The following is an 18,133-nucleotide window of genomic DNA, read 5'->3' on the forward strand; positions in this document are numbered from 1 at the left end:
TGCAAACCTTTGACTCTTGGCTTGGGAGATGAGCACTCCATTATTTGCTCCAAGAAATCTCAGTTATATAGGCACCAGTGTCACTTCGCAGATATTGGACAATTCTACTTCAGCCAATTGCAAAAAAGAAATGAAGTGAAACAGAGATCATTATTTTCAGTGTTCTGCTTTTATTGCTTGGGAGCAATTTGGTGATTCGGCAGTTTTTAAAATATACCCCATCTCAACTTCCACCCATCACCAGATGCCTGATAGCAATCCTGAGGAAGCTGAGTCTCACCAAGACAGACCAAGGCCCATAAAGACCAGCACCGCTCCTGGGTTAAACTGTAAAGTTAGTGTGCCTAAAGAAACATCAAGGATATTGTTACCCAACTCTTTATCACCAATGTTTAAAAATGTGAATGCTGATTGAGGTTGTTGAAATGTATGTAAAATATGAAACACTTTTACACTGACTAAAGGAGGAGCAAAACTAGCAAGTTTATTTTACCATTTTTACGACTCTGGAAATGCATTATTCATCAGCAATGGATAAGCCATATGGAATGGCTGTTTCTTGCAATGGGAACAAGCTGCCACCTTCCACACCTTCTACCCCAGTCAGTCATGGAGGACACACTTGGATTTAGAACACTGTTTAACTTAAAGAAACCCCCCCCCACAAGCCATTTCCATCACTAGGGCAGACAGCTGAATAGCACCATAAATTGCCTCTAGTAGATGAGTGACAGAAACTGGAGGGAGATGATGGAATTATAGAGAATGATGTGCTTAATGGTCAGCTCAGTCATGTTGGGCCATTGGGTCCACTTCTGTAGCAGTCACTTTATTCACCTACTGCTGAGGTACTTAGATTTACCTGTCTATAGGTTATATTTGATTGTATTTTGTTTTCTTAGCCTTCCATAAACTTTCATGTACCCAATTTGATGCTTGTAGCCTGTCCCTGCAACATTGGCTCAACCATCTTCCAGTTCCAATGCAATAAATGTAAAATCCTCAGTTCACTCCATAATTACAATCACTCCGAGTCGTACATCCCTTGACCCCCCAGATCTGGAATTTTTTTTTGCAGTTCTCTTGTTTCTATAAACAAATTATTTGTAAAACATATAATTCCATCTTAAAGAAAGTTCCAAGATCTTTCCTGTTGAGTCAGCTTTCATCACTCCCTTGTGGATCTAAAAATGTTTGCAAAATTAAAAATAGGGCATGCAAATCCAAGTTGTTGAAGGTAGGAATTCTAAATTCTGATTTTTCTCAACAGCTCTGCTGGAATCAAAGTGCATTAGGTCTAGCTAACCTTAAAACGTATAAGCCACACTCCACCACTGGTTTTTGCTCCACAAAAGCCACTCCTCCTCCTTCCCCCTCATTACATATCTTTCAGTTTCTTTCTGCCTCGAGCATTTATCTGACTTCGCCTTAAATGGATCTTTGTAGTTGGCCAAATGTTTACACAAAGTGAGGAGTGCCATTCACAAAATTACTTCAAGCATATAAACTAAACCACAGGAAGCCCATCAATCTCTCTGCAGCCTATACACATGGATATCCAGGCTGCATAAAGAATTTTTGTTTAATGTTTATCTGAAGCAATCACACTGCTTGCCCAAGAAAGCAAGAAAATACTTGGAAAGACTCCAGTTCAACAGATCTTGTTTCATGAAAACAGCAGTCCAAGATATCAGGAACTCCATGAAAATCAGATCATCAGGAGCAGGGCAAACTTGCCATCTAGTGGTGACAGTGGTGCACTGCACATTTGAGCCAAAAACATCATTAAATATCCCAAAATTTAAAAAGCCACTGTTTTTGTTTTGAAGATCTGAAGCCCAAAACGCTGGTTATATTCCCTCTGCTTCATAAAGAGGCTTGTGACCTGCTGAGTTTCTCCAGCAGCCTTGCGTATTGCACATTTCAAATGGTATTCTAGTTAAAGTGGCCATGTGAGTTTTAAAATTAAGTATTTTGCATACAACATTCAGTCTTTATGTCGTCAGGTAATACAAGCCTCGTCTTTGAAACAAGGAAATCCAATTGCTCTCAGCTGTATTATTTATGATCCATGAAGTTGTGTGTACCTTGCTTTGCAATTCAGCATTATTTTAAGAACAGTTCACTTTACAACCAGACCCTAAAGGAGTTGCAGCTCTTGATCTCTGTCCATCTTTGATTTATTTATCAATTAAATGAAGAAAACCAGGAATCTCAACACAGGTTGAACCACGGCTGAGGTTTTACCCCAGAAGAGTTGAGGGCTGTTTCCCCAATAGCTGTTTGATGGTCAGAGAAGAAATCGTTTATTTGTCATCCCATTGTACCAGTATAACCTGATGAAACAATGTTTTCCAGCCCACAGCTGCTTAAAAAATGATAACTTCAGTCTTTCTAAAGAAAGGTTTTTGACCTGAAAAGTTAACTATCTGCAATCTATTGATGTTGCCTGACCTGCTGAGTGCTTCCAGCATTTTCTGGTTTTAATACTATAGTAGGTAGCTCACAGATTTGATCCTGGATATGAATGGACAACATTCATGTGCTTCAGAAGTCAACAGTAGGCTACAGTTCCCCAACATACACAAAAATAACCATTTCCATCAGCAACTCACCACTGAGTGAAGAAATGGGATAGATGTTGACAAAGACATGCATCTGTCCTCAATTTGGCAATGTCCTATTGCTGGATGGAGCTCCCAAAAATAATTTTTAAAAATGCATTCCATATTAAAAACAATTAATACTTGAAATTCTCAACAGGTCGGGCAGCATCTGAAGAGTAAAAGTTAACATTTCAAAATAATGTTTCAGTAGAACTGACAAGATCCAGATAGAGACGGAAAAGGTCAATTATCTGAAGTTGTTGAGGATGGTATTGTGTCAGATCAGAAAATGAGACTCTCCTGTCTCTAGTTTATGTTATAGATTCCATTGGAACAATGTAGGAGGCAAAGAACATGGTGTAGAAGAAGCAACTGTCCCTTCAGAGTGCTGAAGGGGAGGGGAGCAGAATATTTGGTGGTACTGTATTGAAGATGGTGCAAATTGGATGCAAGGCTGGTGGGAAGGAGAGGATGTGAGGGTACCGTGCATAATTACCATAACTCACCAATAAGAGCAAGTGCAACCCTCGTAGGATAGACTAGACAGGGCTACGTTAATAGTAAAAGTAGAATAACAAATTAAACAGTTCGTTGGCAGCCTTTGAGCAACCAATTTTGCTGATAATTTTGTTAACAATATACGTGCACAAAATGTCAAATCGAGAACAGGTAAAGGAAATTAACCAAGACTGTTAAAATGCAGAATAGGGTGAACTTGTCCCAGCTTTAATGAAACAGTCGAACAACTGACTACAAATATATTTTCTGATCTGGGGAGCTAAAAAAGTGGTCAACAGGCATCAACAAATGTTGCCATCCAGCCTGCTCATTAATCCTTTCTTCAAAAATACCATGGCTATGTTTAGCACCTCAAGACAGGAATTCAGGTCTGTGGGGGAAAGCTGCTACAAAAGGAAAGGCAGAATTCCCATGGTAGGATTACCAGGTTTTTACCAAATGTCTTTCCTTTTTGTTCAATTGTATCTGTAAACTAGATGTGTTTCATGGACTTGGACTGAGCACCACTGCATTACACTGCTCCTAATGTTGCTGTTAAGTTTGTATGCAAAATACACACTTGAAATCCTATAACTGTTGAAATTTGTACATAACCTACAGGTTTACACGTAACAACCTGAAATTTAATCCCATCTGTAGTAAAAGCCAATATGCATAATTTTTTTTGTCAGTTTAAAAACTGCATAGTACAAACATACCCATGAAGTTAATCTGCTGAACAATTTGAGGAACATTCACATCACATGCAGAGTATTAACATTCAAATCAATTCTTAGTTATGGGATCAACCAAATTCAACAGCAGACACCAAGAAAAGGATAAACTGCTCCCTTTAATTAGCATTATGGATTGATATATTACATTAATCTCCTTAAAGACAGTATACATTTTTCCTGTGTGCAAGATTGTGCAAGCTCATTAACTTAGGCTTTGTAAAATCTGTAACAGTTTCAAAGAGGCAGTAATACAGGTGATGCAGTTAACAAACAAAACATTAAGTTAGCATACGTTAACTTCTCAGTATAACAGTCCCTTTTATGTTCCGTGCTGTGAACTGCAGAAAATCATTAATTGTCCATCCCTAATGTTTTAGAAAATCACTGATAGGTTTGGTCCTCACTTATGTATTTTCTGGGTTTATAGCTTGTCAGTACAAGTTTTCTTTCTCTTTTATTAAAGCAGTTGCAATCTTTTTCTTTTTCAGATAATTTACGATATGTGCATTGGTGGCTTTCATACATTTCAAAATCTTTAAGATACAATCATTGACTCGTATAAGTTAGCTAAGTAAAATGATATGAAAATCTTCAAACGTTGAAGACTGCACTTTAAAATTTAAAATAAAAGGCAACTTAGAATGAACCTGCAATGAAACCAAGTTAAAAATAAATCGCTGACAATTCAGCTTTCACAAAGTCTAATTGTAAAATAAATAAATCCCAATCCCTAAACACCAATGTTTACATTTAGATTTCTTTCTTTAATCCAAGTTTCTTTATGGTAAGGAAAACAAAAATACTTTAAAATTATTTAAAAGTCCAAAACACAAAAAAGATTGTTGATTCAGCCAATAAGCAGAAGCAAGCACCTCTTCAACCATTCCCTCCCTCATACCCATTACGAACCCATGTGCACCCCAATGAGGCTGAGACTATGGGCCCTAACAACAAGGAAATGTAACATTGAATCAGCCAAAAGGAGCTCAGTTTGAAAACAATTCTAGTGTATCACATTTTCTCCAAGTAACTTGTCAAAGACCACTTCTGAGCCAGTACTGTTACCAATTCTGCTCCAGCTACCAATGCAGACACGTCACAGCAACTCACATTAATGTGAAACAGCTAGCAGAATATATGAATTACTTCCTTCCCGCTTTCTAACACCATCACACTGAGTTCTACACCAGTGCAAGGTATTCAAATTCCCAAATGTGAACCCCAAATTAAAATAGTCAGAAATGCCATTTGATCAGGTAGCCTTCTATTAGTGTTAACTAGAATATAATAGCCAGACACTCAATTACGTTCAAACTTAACTACACCAAATAAAAATAGTTAAAATTGATCTCGTTTTGAAAAGTCATTTCAACTCAACCTGAACAGTGATTACCTAATAACTGGAAGAGGATAGGCTGATTTATTTTAAAATAAGCAGAGAAAATGAATAAATCATGGCTATAATCAGGTGAATTAACTTTTATTTTGTTTTTAAAAAAAATCACCCAGGTATATGGCTTTATCAGTCGACTGCATTCACCATCAATCTTCCAACATGACATCTGCAAACTAAGGTGTGCAGGGGCACATTAAGATTCATTCCGGGACTTTTTATTGCAAAGATTTTTAAAAAAGATTAGAGGAGCTAACTAGGATTTTGTTAAATGGATCCTGATTGTGTTGATATGAAGTGTTTTGTTTCCTCAAGACTATAATGAGGAATATTCAGGATGGCATTTGAAATAGAACAGAAGACCTTTACTGCCCAGACTGACATACTAAAGTATCTATTCCCACAACAAATACACAAACATTTAGAACATGTTCCCCCAATTCAGATAATTAACAATTAAACATGATGGAGTCGAACAATTCCAGTCTAAGAAATGGTTGACTGTAAGAGATGAAGGACAAGTACTACTTTTTAGGTCTTTCCTTCTTGGCATCAGATGTGCTGAGGTTGAAAACAACCTCAATGTGAATGAATCTGAAGCTCAGATGATGTATCCAATATATGATCCAATTCCCCTAAGGCATTCACCATTCCAAACCCCTTGACCCAACTGCAAAAGTACCAAGTCTCAGATGAGAACCAATATCCAAGTTCAGACAGGATGCCAACTATAATTCACAAGGGTTGTTAATAGCCAGATTCATAAGCAATTCAAGAAGTTTTTACTGGTATGCAATAGGCTGTTTTGGATCAGCATAATGGAGACCATCTTCTCTTCAGTAACTGTTTATTTTTAAAAATATGCAAAATCATGTGAATTTACATTAATACTATTCACCCACCCTTCGAGTAATTATCCTTATATATCTAGATATATATATAGATATCTATATATAGATATCTATATAAAAGAAAAAAATCATCTTAAACTTATTGGAGCTGCCATTATTTAATCCTGCCACGCGAGTCATTAGAATGTAACCTAAAATGCAATAATTTAAATGATCATACCTCCTGACAATCAACAGTGCTGTTTTGAAGTGATCAGAAAATGGTCTTGGATGAGTCAAGTTGCAATGCCTTCTGATTCTATTTATTAAAAACGGCTTGGTAAAGGTGCAGTAAGCACAAGTCATGTATGGCTTTCCATTCACATTGGCCGTTACATATTAAATCTCACCATCGACAAAGGCACTGCTGTCATCTGGAAGTCTCAGCTGCTGTCAAGGATTGAAGTGATTTTTTTTTGCTGGTCTTCCACTAAAATTTTCATCTCTCAGGCATAGTTGCAAATTTCCTCATGTGCTCCAGGAGATGAAGAGATGTGCTTCTGAGACATGAATGGTCCTACGCACCCCAGTCAATTACACAGAGGGGGAAAAAAAACCTTCACAAGAATAAGGGAGTTCAAATACCAGTCAAGGTTGAAATTCAATTGCAGATGAGAATTCAACATTTCACTGCTGCTTTTTATTACATACCTTGCTGAGTTTGAATTGTGGGAGAGCAGCCTCTGTATTCACTGACTAAAACTGGATCCCTTATTCAAAGGCCAGAGTCTCAAATTAATTTCTGTTTCTGGATCCACGATTCTCTATACAATAACGAAACTAGTTTTAAGGACTGGAAATACTGAAAACTAGAGCTTAGATTTTGCTCTTCCTCAAACCAAGCAAAAGAGACAACTTTGTAAAATTACCTTTAAAAAAAGCCATCATTTTACGAATTGTTTAGAAAGACCCCAGCAACAAAATGGTAGAGTCCTATGTTGCTTTACTATCAGGCTGGTTAAATGTTAACACATAACAGATAAGGTTACAATGTCAGGTATATCAGTTTTGCTTAAAGAAAAGTCCAGAATTTGGAAATAATTCATTGGAAATCCCAAAACAAATCTTGAAGCAACGCAAAAAGGTGACTTCTTCAGATAGAGTGATAAATCTGTTGATCCTTAACCTCTGGTACAGGCATATTGCATATCTGGTGTTTTATTTTTAGGGTAATTGCAGTTGTTCAGTCCAAAGCAATTTCCCACTCTCTGGTTTGGACTGGATACTCACAAAAAAGAATTGCTTCCTCATGCAAAAGACATCAAGCGATGAGTTGCTGACTTGCTGAGTCTTTCATTAAAATGTTGAGGGATGGACATGGCTAAATTAAATCAAATTCAAAACAACGCAAGTTTAAGGCCCCAGTTCAGAATTCATAGACCAGAGGGAGAGTGGAAAGGAGGCGTCCTTTGTTTACAGTACAGTTTCAAGTTCTGAAATACCTGAAAAAGTGTGGTCCCTTTTCGCATTGCTGAGTCATACCTGTTAGTAAATCTGATTATTAATTTTGGTACAGATCCACTGAATCTAGTTGTTCTTTTTCATTTCAATGTCTCTGTGCTATGTACATATATTATACAAGAGGAGAAAATTCAGTCCTCAGCTCCTCTCCCACAAACAGTTGGTGTAAATCTTTCCACTTTTCCAAGCAGTCTGTCATGCAGGTGGTGTTCTGCATCACTTACGATCATCAATGGTTTTAATGAATTCAACTGCTGCTGTGAACTGCATCCACCAATAGGATTCCTCTCCACTGAGGCGGCTGGCATAGAAATTATTGATGTACTGAACAGTGGACAGCAGGCAGGGTGGGTTAGCCTAAAGGTATAAAAGAGACGAATTAAAAGCAGACAGAACCAGGAGGGAGAAAGAATCAGACAATATATTACTTTTCATTCAATAGCAATGTCTTAATTTATGCTTCGTGGGAAATGCATATAAAATGCTAGGTATTCAAGAAGCATTGAGAATGGTTCAATTACATTAAAGGTGTTTTATATCACCTCCACTACATCATTTCTCAGACATGTTGCATTGTCTAGCCTTGCCAATTAGCCCGAAGAAGCCATCATTAGTGCTGCAGAATCCTGGAGGAATTAATGACAATGAATTTTCCTACAGATACATTAAAACAACAATCTTACTGACGGCTGATGAGGTTCTTAGCTCAAAATATAAATTTGCATAGGATTGTGGCTATAATTTGGCTCAGAAGAAAACATTACTAACACAGCCCAAAAGTGGTCAAAATTTTCAAGGTTCAGAAATTTCACACAGTGCATACCCCACTGATTACAAGGTTAGACAAAATTTCACAGGACTGTTGCCTACTGTTCACTGAGCACAAACTATCAAGGGAGAATTTAAATGAAACAGAAATTTGCTGCACCTCACCGGCTGAAAATAGTTTTAAATGCATAAAATAGTTCATAAAGCAATTTAGTTTTCAGAGCAAGGGTTAGCAGAAAGATGCATTTGTCTGTGGTGCTGAGATGAAAAATAGCACTGGCATTTTGGAATGGTTACATTGCAAGTCCATTTCTGTACAAAATTGATATTCATCTGACGGCTCACCTTGATGAGGACATACACAAGAACAGGAACAAAGTCATCTGCCCCAGGGACTGAGTCCTCATTGGCCAGACTTAACAGATTCATTATGGTGGAGCACATTCGCAGGATACACTGAACCTTATCTCTTGGGGTCTTGTACGCATTGATTGTTCGAACTTCTGACTGTGCAGATGGCCATGGAGCTTCTTTCAAATACACCTGAAAAAATGCATGATACCACATTCTCAATGAAGCAAATACCTTTCTTAGGATTATGAATTAATTTCTATTTTATGTAAACAGTAGCTCAGAAACAGGCAATATTAACAAAAAAAAACTGTGACCTCTTAACAGAAACACCTGAGCAGTGGAAAGTTTAAAATGTGACTGCTCTTGTGCATTGCCTCGAACAAAAACACATCAGACTTCACAGTGCCGGCAACTCAGCAGCTCCAGAGGGCTGGCCTCCAAAAGTATGCACAAAAGAATTTCAAAACATCAGATCGCATTGGACAAGTTTCACTAGTTCTTTGCGCAGGAGGACTGGGCAGTAAATTCCATTTTGGAAAGAGAAAGATCGGACAGAAATGCTCCAGAGGGCTGGCCTCCAAAAGTATGCACAAAAGAATTTCAAAACATCAGATCGCGTTGGACAAGTTTCACTAGTTCTTTGCGCAGGAGCACTGGGCAGTAAATTCCATTTTGGAAAGAGAAAGATCGGACAGAAATGCTCCAGAGGGCTGGCCTCCAAAAGTATGCACAAAAGAATTTCAAAACATCAGATCGCATTGGACAAGTTTCACTAGTTCTTTGCGCAGGAGGACTGGGCAGTAAATTCCATTTTGGAAAGAGAAAGATCGGACAGAAATGCTCCAGAGGGCTGGCCTCCAAAAGTATGCACAAAAGAATTTCAAAACATCAGATCGCATTGGACAAGTTTCACTAGTTCTTTGCACAGGAGGACTGGGCAGTAAATTCCATTTTGGAAGGAGAAAGATCGGACAGAAATGCTCCAGAGGGCTGGCCTCCAAAATTATGCACAAAAGAATTTCAAAACATCAGATCGCATTGGACAAGTTTCACTAGTTCTTTGCGCAGGAGCACTGGGCAGTAAATTCCATTTTGGAAAGAGAAAGATCGGACAGAAATGGTCTCCTCTACAGCACAGATTATCTCAGTGAATCAGCAGAACAGGGTCTAGAAATTGTAACAAAGGTAAGAGGGTGGCAGATTTTTATTGAAGTGAAGGGTACAGCAAGTGGAGGGCGTAGAAAAGTCATGAAGGTTCTGCCCTCGATGTTCATTTTCTTTTTTTTTATTCTGAATGACAAGTTGTACACGTTAAACGTGATAATACTCATCTGAGGTTGAACACTTTTAAGCAAGAGAGCAAGTGCAGAAAAAAAAATTGAGCAGCAATACTGGAAAAGCAAATGGTAAACAGCTAAGTCTAGAACAATTATCCAGTCTTAACTGAACTCAGTTGACACATTACAGAATAAAATGAAACTGCCTTAATGTGGGATAATTTCCAACATCATCTCCATTAATGTTTAAGCATCTGTCATGTGGAGGAAAGGGAAGAGAAAACAAAACAAGGGAAGTTTCAAATCCCTGGATCTTTCTCATTCACTTTCCAGCAGATAACAGAATGCAATTGCTGGAGTTGAAAACCAGTAATCTGCTGATCTGAGAATAGCAGGTTTAAGGGGAAGTGAAGCAAAGGAAGAAAAAGGATTTTGGACTCCAAAAGGAAACCCAATGCATGACAAATATTGTTGTGGACAGCAAAGAAGGTTTTCAAAGCTGGAAAAATTGACTGAAAGATGGCAGATGCAATTTAACGTAGACAAGGGTGAGGTATTGCATTTTGGAAGGACAAACCAAGAAAGGACATACACAGTAAATGGCCAGATGCCGAGGAGTGCGGTAGAAGAGGGATTTGGGAATACAGATACATAATTACCTGAAAGTAGCATCACAGGTAAATAGGATTGTAAAGAAAGCTTTTGGCATCTTGGCCTTCATAAATCAAAGTATTGATTACAGGAGTTGGAATGTTATGGTAAAGTTGTACAAGACATTGGGGAGGCCAAATTTGGAGTATTAGAACCATAGAACATTAAGGCACAGAAACAGGTCCCTTTGGCCTTTCTAGTCTGTGTCGAACCATTTTTCTACCTAGTCCCACTGACCTGTACCTAGTCCACAGCCATCCATACCTTTCCCATCCATGTACCTGTCCAAATTCTTCTCAAGTCTTAACATTCAACCCACATTCACCATTCAGCTAGAAGCTCGTTCCACACTCCCACTACTCTCTGTGTGAAGAAGTTCCCTCTCATGTTCCCCCTGAATTTTCCCCTTTCACCCTTAACCCATGCCCTCTGGCTTGTATCTCACCAACCCTCAGTGGAAAGAGCCTACATCCATTTAATCTGTCTATCCACCTCAATTTTAAATACCTCTATCAAATCTCCCCTTATCCTTCTATGCTCCAGGGAAAAAAGTCCTAATGTATTTAACCTTTTCCAGTAACTCAGTTCCTGAAGTCCCAGCCACATCCCAGTAAATCTTTACTGCATTCTTTCAATCTTATCAATATCTTTCCTGTAGTTAGGTGACCAAAACTGTACACAATACTTCAAATTTGGCCTCAGCAATGTTTTATACAGTTTTACCATAACATTCCAACTCTTATGCTCAACACTGATTTATGAAGGCCAATGTGCCAAAAGCTCTCTTTACAACCCTATCCATCTGTGCTGCCACTTCCAGGGAATTATGTATCTGTATTCCCAAATCCCTCCATTCTACCGTACTCCACAGTGCCCGACCATTTACTCTGTATGTCCTTTCTTGGTTTATCCTTCCAAAATGCAACATGTCTACAGTTGTCTGCATTAAATTCCATCTGCCAATTTTCAGTCAATTTTTCTAGCTGGTCCAGATCCCTCTGCAAGCTTTGAAAACCTTCTTCACTGTCAACAACACCTCCAATCTTTGTGTTATCTGCAAACTTACTGATACCATTTACTACATTATCATCCAGATCACTGATATAAATGACATTCAACAATGGTCCCAGCACTAGTCACAGGCCTCCAGTATGAGAAGCAATCATCCCCCACTACTCTCTGGCTTCTCCTGTCCAGCCATTGTCGAATTCAGTTTACTATTTCACCATGAATACCAAGTGCCTGAACCTTCTTGACTAACCTCCCATGTGGGACTTTGTCAAAGACCTTACTAAAGTTCATGCAGACAACATCCACAGCCTTTCCTTCATCAACTTTCCCGGTAACCTTATCAAAAAACTCTATTGGTTAAACACAATCTACCAAACACAAAGCCACGTTAACGCTTCCTAATCAGCGCCTGGCTATCCAAATACTTGTATATCCAATCTCTTAGAACACCTTCCATTAATTTACCTACTACTGATGTCAAGCTCATTGGCTGATAATTTTCAGGGATATATTTGGAGCTTTTTTTAAACAACGGAAAGTGAGCTACCCTCCAATCCTCCGGTACCACACCCGTGATGAAGGACATTTTAAATATTTCTGCCAGAGCCCCAACAATTTCTACACTAGCCTTCATTAAGCCCTGAGGGAATATCTTGTCAGGCCCTGGGTATTTATTCACCCTTATTTGCTTTAAGACAGCAAGCACTTCCCCTCTTTACTCTGTTTAGGTTCCAAGGCATCACTGGTTGCTTTCCTTACTTCACACAACTCTGTGCCCATTTCCTGAGTGAATATTGATGAAAGAAAATCCATTTTTGATGAAAAAAAAATCAATTTAAGATTTCCCCCATCTTTTATGGTTACATGCAAAGCTGACTACTCAGATCTTCGAGAGGACCAATTTTGTCCCTAACTTATCATTTTGCTCTTAATATACCTGAAGAAACCTTTAGGATTTTCCTTCTATTTGTCTGCTAAAGTAACTTCAGGACTTCTTTGAGCCTTCCTGATTTACTTATTGAAGTTTTTCTGTTTTTAAAAAAAAATATGTACTCAAGTATCTTATTTGCTCCATGTTGCCTATATCTGCTATATACCTCTATCTTCTTCTAAAACAGATCCCAAATATCCCTCATAAATCAAGGTTCCTTATGCTTGTTAACATTGTATTTATTCTTGATGGAAACATTTAAACTCTGTGCTCTCAAAATTTCTTCTTTGAAGGGCCTCCACTTCCCTCATGCATCCTTGCCAGAAAACAACTCATCCCAATCCATGCATTCTCAATCCTTCCTCATTTCCTCAAAATTGGCCCTTCTCCAATTAAGAATCTCAACCAGAAGCCCAGACTTATTCTTCTTCATAATTAACTTGAAACAAATAGCATCATCTTCACTGGACCCAAAAAGTTCCCCCTACACATACTTCTGTCATCTGTCCTGTCTCATTCCCTAATAGGAGATCCAGTATTATATTTTCTCTAGTTGGTGCCTCTACATACTGATTTAGAACTTTCCTGAACACATTTGACAAACATCAAGCCATCCAGCCCTTTGTTCCCGACACCATGGTTAAAGCAAAAACACAATGCTGGAGAAACTTAGCAGGTCAAACAGTGTACTTTGTATAGTAAAGATAAAAATTGATGTTAATACCAAGGGAAATAGCAGAGGTAGAATGAGTGTGTGCTTTTTCAAAACACAGTTATAGAATTAGTAATTGGCACATTATCTACATTATCAAGAGATTAAAGGTTTGGCAAGATGTTGGAAGATGCCAGCATATTTTAAAGTATAAAAGAAACAAATATGTTGCCAGTTCTCAATTTGAGCTTGTTTAGAACAGATTAATTGATTCTTGCAGAAGAGTGTTGTCTTCTGTTGACCCAAGTTAGTTGCTCATGTAGTAATGGAACTGATACAGTGTCACGAGTTTGGGACAGGGTTGAAAAGTTTCCTGAGCTGTCATTATTGCCACCCAGCACCTCCTGCCAAAAGCATGTACGAGTGTAGACGTTGGCTGAGAATAGGATCAAACTTGGTTTTGAATTCCACATAGGGATTTAACATTGCAGTATTTGCCATCGAGGCCATTAGGGAAAAAAGAGATGGTTGACCATGAAGTTGTGCCATACCATACATTTTCAGTGGAAGGAAGAAAACTGCAAGAGTTTGAAGTGTGATTTAAAAGGCAATCCTTTGATCATTCATGGTCCATTGTACTTTTGCTAGTTCTTCACCCTTTGTCTGATAGCCTTGCAAGGAGCTTCAGCACGGAAGTCTAGACCGTTCCTGTTAAATCAACAGGACAATGAGAGTGTTTATATATCAGTCCTCATCTTCGGTGCTTGGGAGTTCTGTCACTCTTTCCCAAAAGTTCTAATGTTGATGTTTGCTTCTGTCCAGAGGTTATTGGAGATTATAGTGTACACAATTTGCCACATGATGAAATACTTCAGAACCTGTCAGCAGATGATCTGCCAGTCAGACTGCACAGACTCAAGACTTCACCTTCTCCTTTAGATAGCATCCTTTTCAGTCTATTGCAGCAATGTGAGGATAATGAGTCTGTTTTGCTCTGCAGTAGGATTCCTCAGATTTTCTGTTCTCTCTGAGCACAGCTGTGATATTTTCCCTGATGAGTAATGCCTGCTGTATTGTATGAAGTTTTGGTCACCTAACTACAAGAAAGATATCAATAAGATTGAAAGGGTGCAGAGAAAATGTCCTAGGATGTTGCTGGAACTTCAGGAACTAAGTTACAGGGAAAGGTTAAACATGTTAGGACTTTGTTCCCTGGAGCATACAAGGGGAGATTTGATAGAGGTATTGAAAATTATGAGGGGAATCATCATCATTCAGGTGCCTTGATGTTCGGCATGGGCGATCATGTCTCTCCATCCATCACAATCTCTGACCCTTGATTTGCAGTTGTTACCTCCTCTGTTTTTTCTTCGGTGAAGGCTCCATCTTTGAGCTTAGGCCATAGTTGATGTTGAGTTATACAAGGGAAAAAATACTGAATTGGTTTCCTGTAGCCTTCTTCAATTGCTGTGTCCTTACTGGACAGGTAACCCTGGTTGATCAGAAGATTCATCAGACCAGCTTTTTTAACTTTATAACCATAAATTCCAATTTGTAGAATCTGCTAGTAAAAACCATCCACCATCAGCAATCCATGGCTTCACATGACCCTGATTGGGAGGCTCAACACCTTGCTAAAGGTGACCTGTAGGTTATTGGACAGAAGAAGCACCTGACACCTCCTTTTGCTGAGCAATTGCACAGCACCAACACCGGAGGAGAATAGACAGAGTAAATACAAGTAGGTTTTTTTCCCCACTGAAGGTAGGTGAGATACAAACTAGAGGACATGCGTTAAGGGTGAAAGGGGAAAGGTTTAGGAGGAAACACAAGAGGGATCTTCTTCACACATAGAGTGGTGGGTGTGTGGAATGAGCTGCAAACTGAAGTGGTGAATGCAGACCCAATTTTAACATTTAAGAAGAGTTTGGATGGGAGGGATAGGGAGGGTGCAGGTCAGTGGGACTAAGCAGAAAAACAGTTCAGCACAGACGAGAAGGGCCAAAGAGGCCTGTTTCTGTCCTGTAGAGCTTTGAAGCCTAACTGTTGAGAAAAATCAGTTGAAAATTTCTGCTGCCACAAGTATCCTATCTTATTGGGTTGAAGAAGTACAAGATATTAAGTGAAAGAACCGGTAATTAATCAGGTAAAATCTAAACAACAATTTGTATTCCCAGACGTGTGAATATATCACACTTGTCACTGGATGATGTGGAACCCAGCTACGGCTCCCTTTCTTCTTAGATTTCCATGCATTATAAAAGGACTGGAGGGGAATGGACCGGGTGCTGGTCAGTGGGACTAGGAGGGTGGGAATTTGTTACGGCATGGACTAGTAGGTCCGAACTGGCCTGTTCTGTGCTGTAAGTGGTTATATGGTTATAAATGGGGAATTTCCACTCACTTTCATGCAAATGTTTAAAATTATTTTCTTTTAGTTCATTTATGACTTAAGTGTTTCACTGTATTTTAATTTACACCAAATTTAACAGCTTCCTCAAGAAACCATTAAAAAGTCTCAGCTATAACAGAATCAAGATTTCACCCCCCCCCCCATTTTGTCTCGTGGTTAAAAAATGGGCAACTTCTATCAGTACCAAATCCACTTCCCCACTTTTGTTCCCAAAGAAATGACAACACTCTGTGCTCTAGAGTAAAAAGTACAAATGCTCTATTGCATTTCAGGCTCTAGTTAACTTCGGTTATCTGAATACATTAAATCCACAGTGTATCTATAGATAATTCTGATCTCTGCAGATGCAATTGCCAATGAAACACAAACTCTGCAAACATATGAATGAAGAGCAAAAATTGGTTTCTGAATTCTGAGCAGACTCTGCCAGGTCAATAACCTCAACTTTGCATTCTCATCTATCCATGGAAACTTTCTTTCCACAGACACCAGAAAATGCAAATGCTGGAATCCTGAGCAAAGTGAACACACCTAGACCAGATAAATATCACCCAGTCCACCTCCCTCCATGGATACACCGAGTTCCTCCAGCTTCTTTATTTGCTCCTAACCTTTACCACCTTGCTCATTGGGTATCCTATTTTCCGCCACCTTAAAAATATTCAAAGATTTGGGATCCTCTGCTCTGAGTAAGAGAATCTTGACACTCATTGGAGTGCATCACATCTGTCTACTTTAGTCTTTAATTGTCCTGGCAATAAGTGATAATGCTGAGATCCCTCCTCATCATGGAGCTCTGCAGTCGCTCACCATTTGTGTAATATTCTTCTATGACCAAATAGACAATTTCACTTTTTCCACACACACTCCATTTATCAGATCCATTTGTTTACACACTCCTAATGTCTTCTTTGTGTCAAACTTTCCAACCTTTGCATCATCAACAGATTGAACAAATGTACTACTCAGTGGTTTAGTCAAAATGAAAGTTGAGGCCACGGCAACCCATTTATTACCATCCGTTTATGCCTACTGTCTATTTGCAGTTAGCCAAGCAATCTTCTACCCCCATTATCCTAGGAAGGTGACACCTTAAAGCTTTCTTGAAATATAGGTTATAGTGCATCCACTGGTTTCTCTATGCACAAAGAACTCCATCTTAAAAACAAGGATTTTAAAAAATTGTAGGTAACGTAAAATAAAAACAGAAAATGCCAAAAATTCTCTGTAGGGTGGGCAGTATCTCTGGAAAAAGAAACCATGTTTCAGTAAAGACCCATCAAAGAAAATAAACTAGTTTTCAGTTGCAGAGAAAGTGGGAGGTAGATGGATAAATAAATGGAAGTATCTCTGATAAGGAAGAGGGTCAGGGCTGTCATGGAGGCAAGTTGTAAAGGCCATCCAGTTGATGGGTTAATGGGGCAGTATAGAGAGAAAATTAACAAAACCTATGAGGACTATTAGAGAGAAATACAAATAAATTAGGATCAGAATTTATTCTCATGAACAAGTCATGAAACTCAGTGTTTCATGACAGCATATAGTGCAAACAGTCATTATTACCTTCTTACAATATTACTATAAAAAATAGTGCACAAAAAGTAAGGCAGTGCTTTTGATTCATTGATTACTGAGGAATCTCACGGTGGCAGGGAAGAAGCTGTCCTTGTGCCACTGAGTGCTCGTCTTTAGGCTCCTGTACTTTTTTCCTGATGGTAGCAGAGTGAAGAGGGCATGGCCTGGGTAGTGGGGGTCTTTGAGGATAGAGGCTGCTTTTTAAAGACACCACCTCAAGCAGATGTCCTCTGGTGCCTGTGTTGATGCAGGCCGAGTTAACAACCCTCTGATTTGATTCTTGTCCTGAGAGTTGGTGCCTCCATAACAGACAATGATGCAACCAGTCAGAATGCTCCTCCATGGTACACCTGTAGATGTTTTCAAGAATCTTTGGTGACATACCAAATCTCCTCAGACACTTCACAAAGTCTAGCCGCTGGCAAGCCTTCTTTGTGATTGTCTCAACATGGAGGCTCTAGGACAGATCCTCGGAGATGTTGACACCCACAGATTTGAAGTTTTTGATTCTCTCCACTACATTGTGCCCTCGATGAGGACTGGGTCATGTTCCCCTGAAGTTTACAATCATCTCCTTGGTTTTGCTGACATTAAGCACAAGGGTATTATCATTGCACCATTCAATGAGCTGATCTATCTCCCTCCTGTACGCTTCCTCATTGGCATTTGTGATTCTACCGACAACTATGGTGTCATCGGCAAACTTGTAGATAGCATTGAAATTGTGCCTGGCCACATAGTCATGGGTGTATAATGAGTAGAGCAGTGGGCCAAGCCTATATCCTTGGGGTGAGACTACGTTGATAAAAAGGAAAGTAAACATTCCAAAATGTAGGTCAGATGACACTAATGGAGAGAAAAACTGAGCCAATATCACAGATGGATAACCTGTAGCAGAAGCAGCTTATCCTGAGGC

At 39.0% G+C, this 18,133-nt stretch overlaps 1 protein-coding gene across 14 annotated transcripts in view; it reads right to left on the reverse strand.

The window, feature by feature from the left end:
• Positions 1-3,938: 3,938 nt before the first annotated feature.
• gapvd1 (GTPase activating protein and VPS9 domains 1) overlaps positions 3,939-18,133 on the reverse strand; it is a 191,598-nt gene continuing 177,403 nt past the window's right edge. For all 14 annotated transcript variants that reach the window (XM_069888263.1, XM_069888256.1, XM_069888266.1 and 11 more), the window contains 2 exons: positions 8,699-8,896; positions 3,939-7,942 (listed from right to left, as the gene is read on the reverse strand). In XM_069888263.1, the coding sequence (XP_069744364.1) occupies positions 7,802-7,942; positions 8,699-8,896 (339 nt within the window). In that variant the 3' untranslated portion in view covers positions 3,939-7,801. The remainder of the gene's footprint in view (positions 7,943-8,698; positions 8,897-18,133) is intronic.

Source organism: Narcine bancroftii, chromosome 1, assembly GCF_036971445.1.
Source record: "Narcine bancroftii isolate sNarBan1 chromosome 1, sNarBan1.hap1, whole genome shotgun sequence".
Lineage (NCBI taxonomy): Eukaryota > Metazoa > Chordata > Chondrichthyes > Torpediniformes > Narcinidae > Narcine > Narcine bancroftii.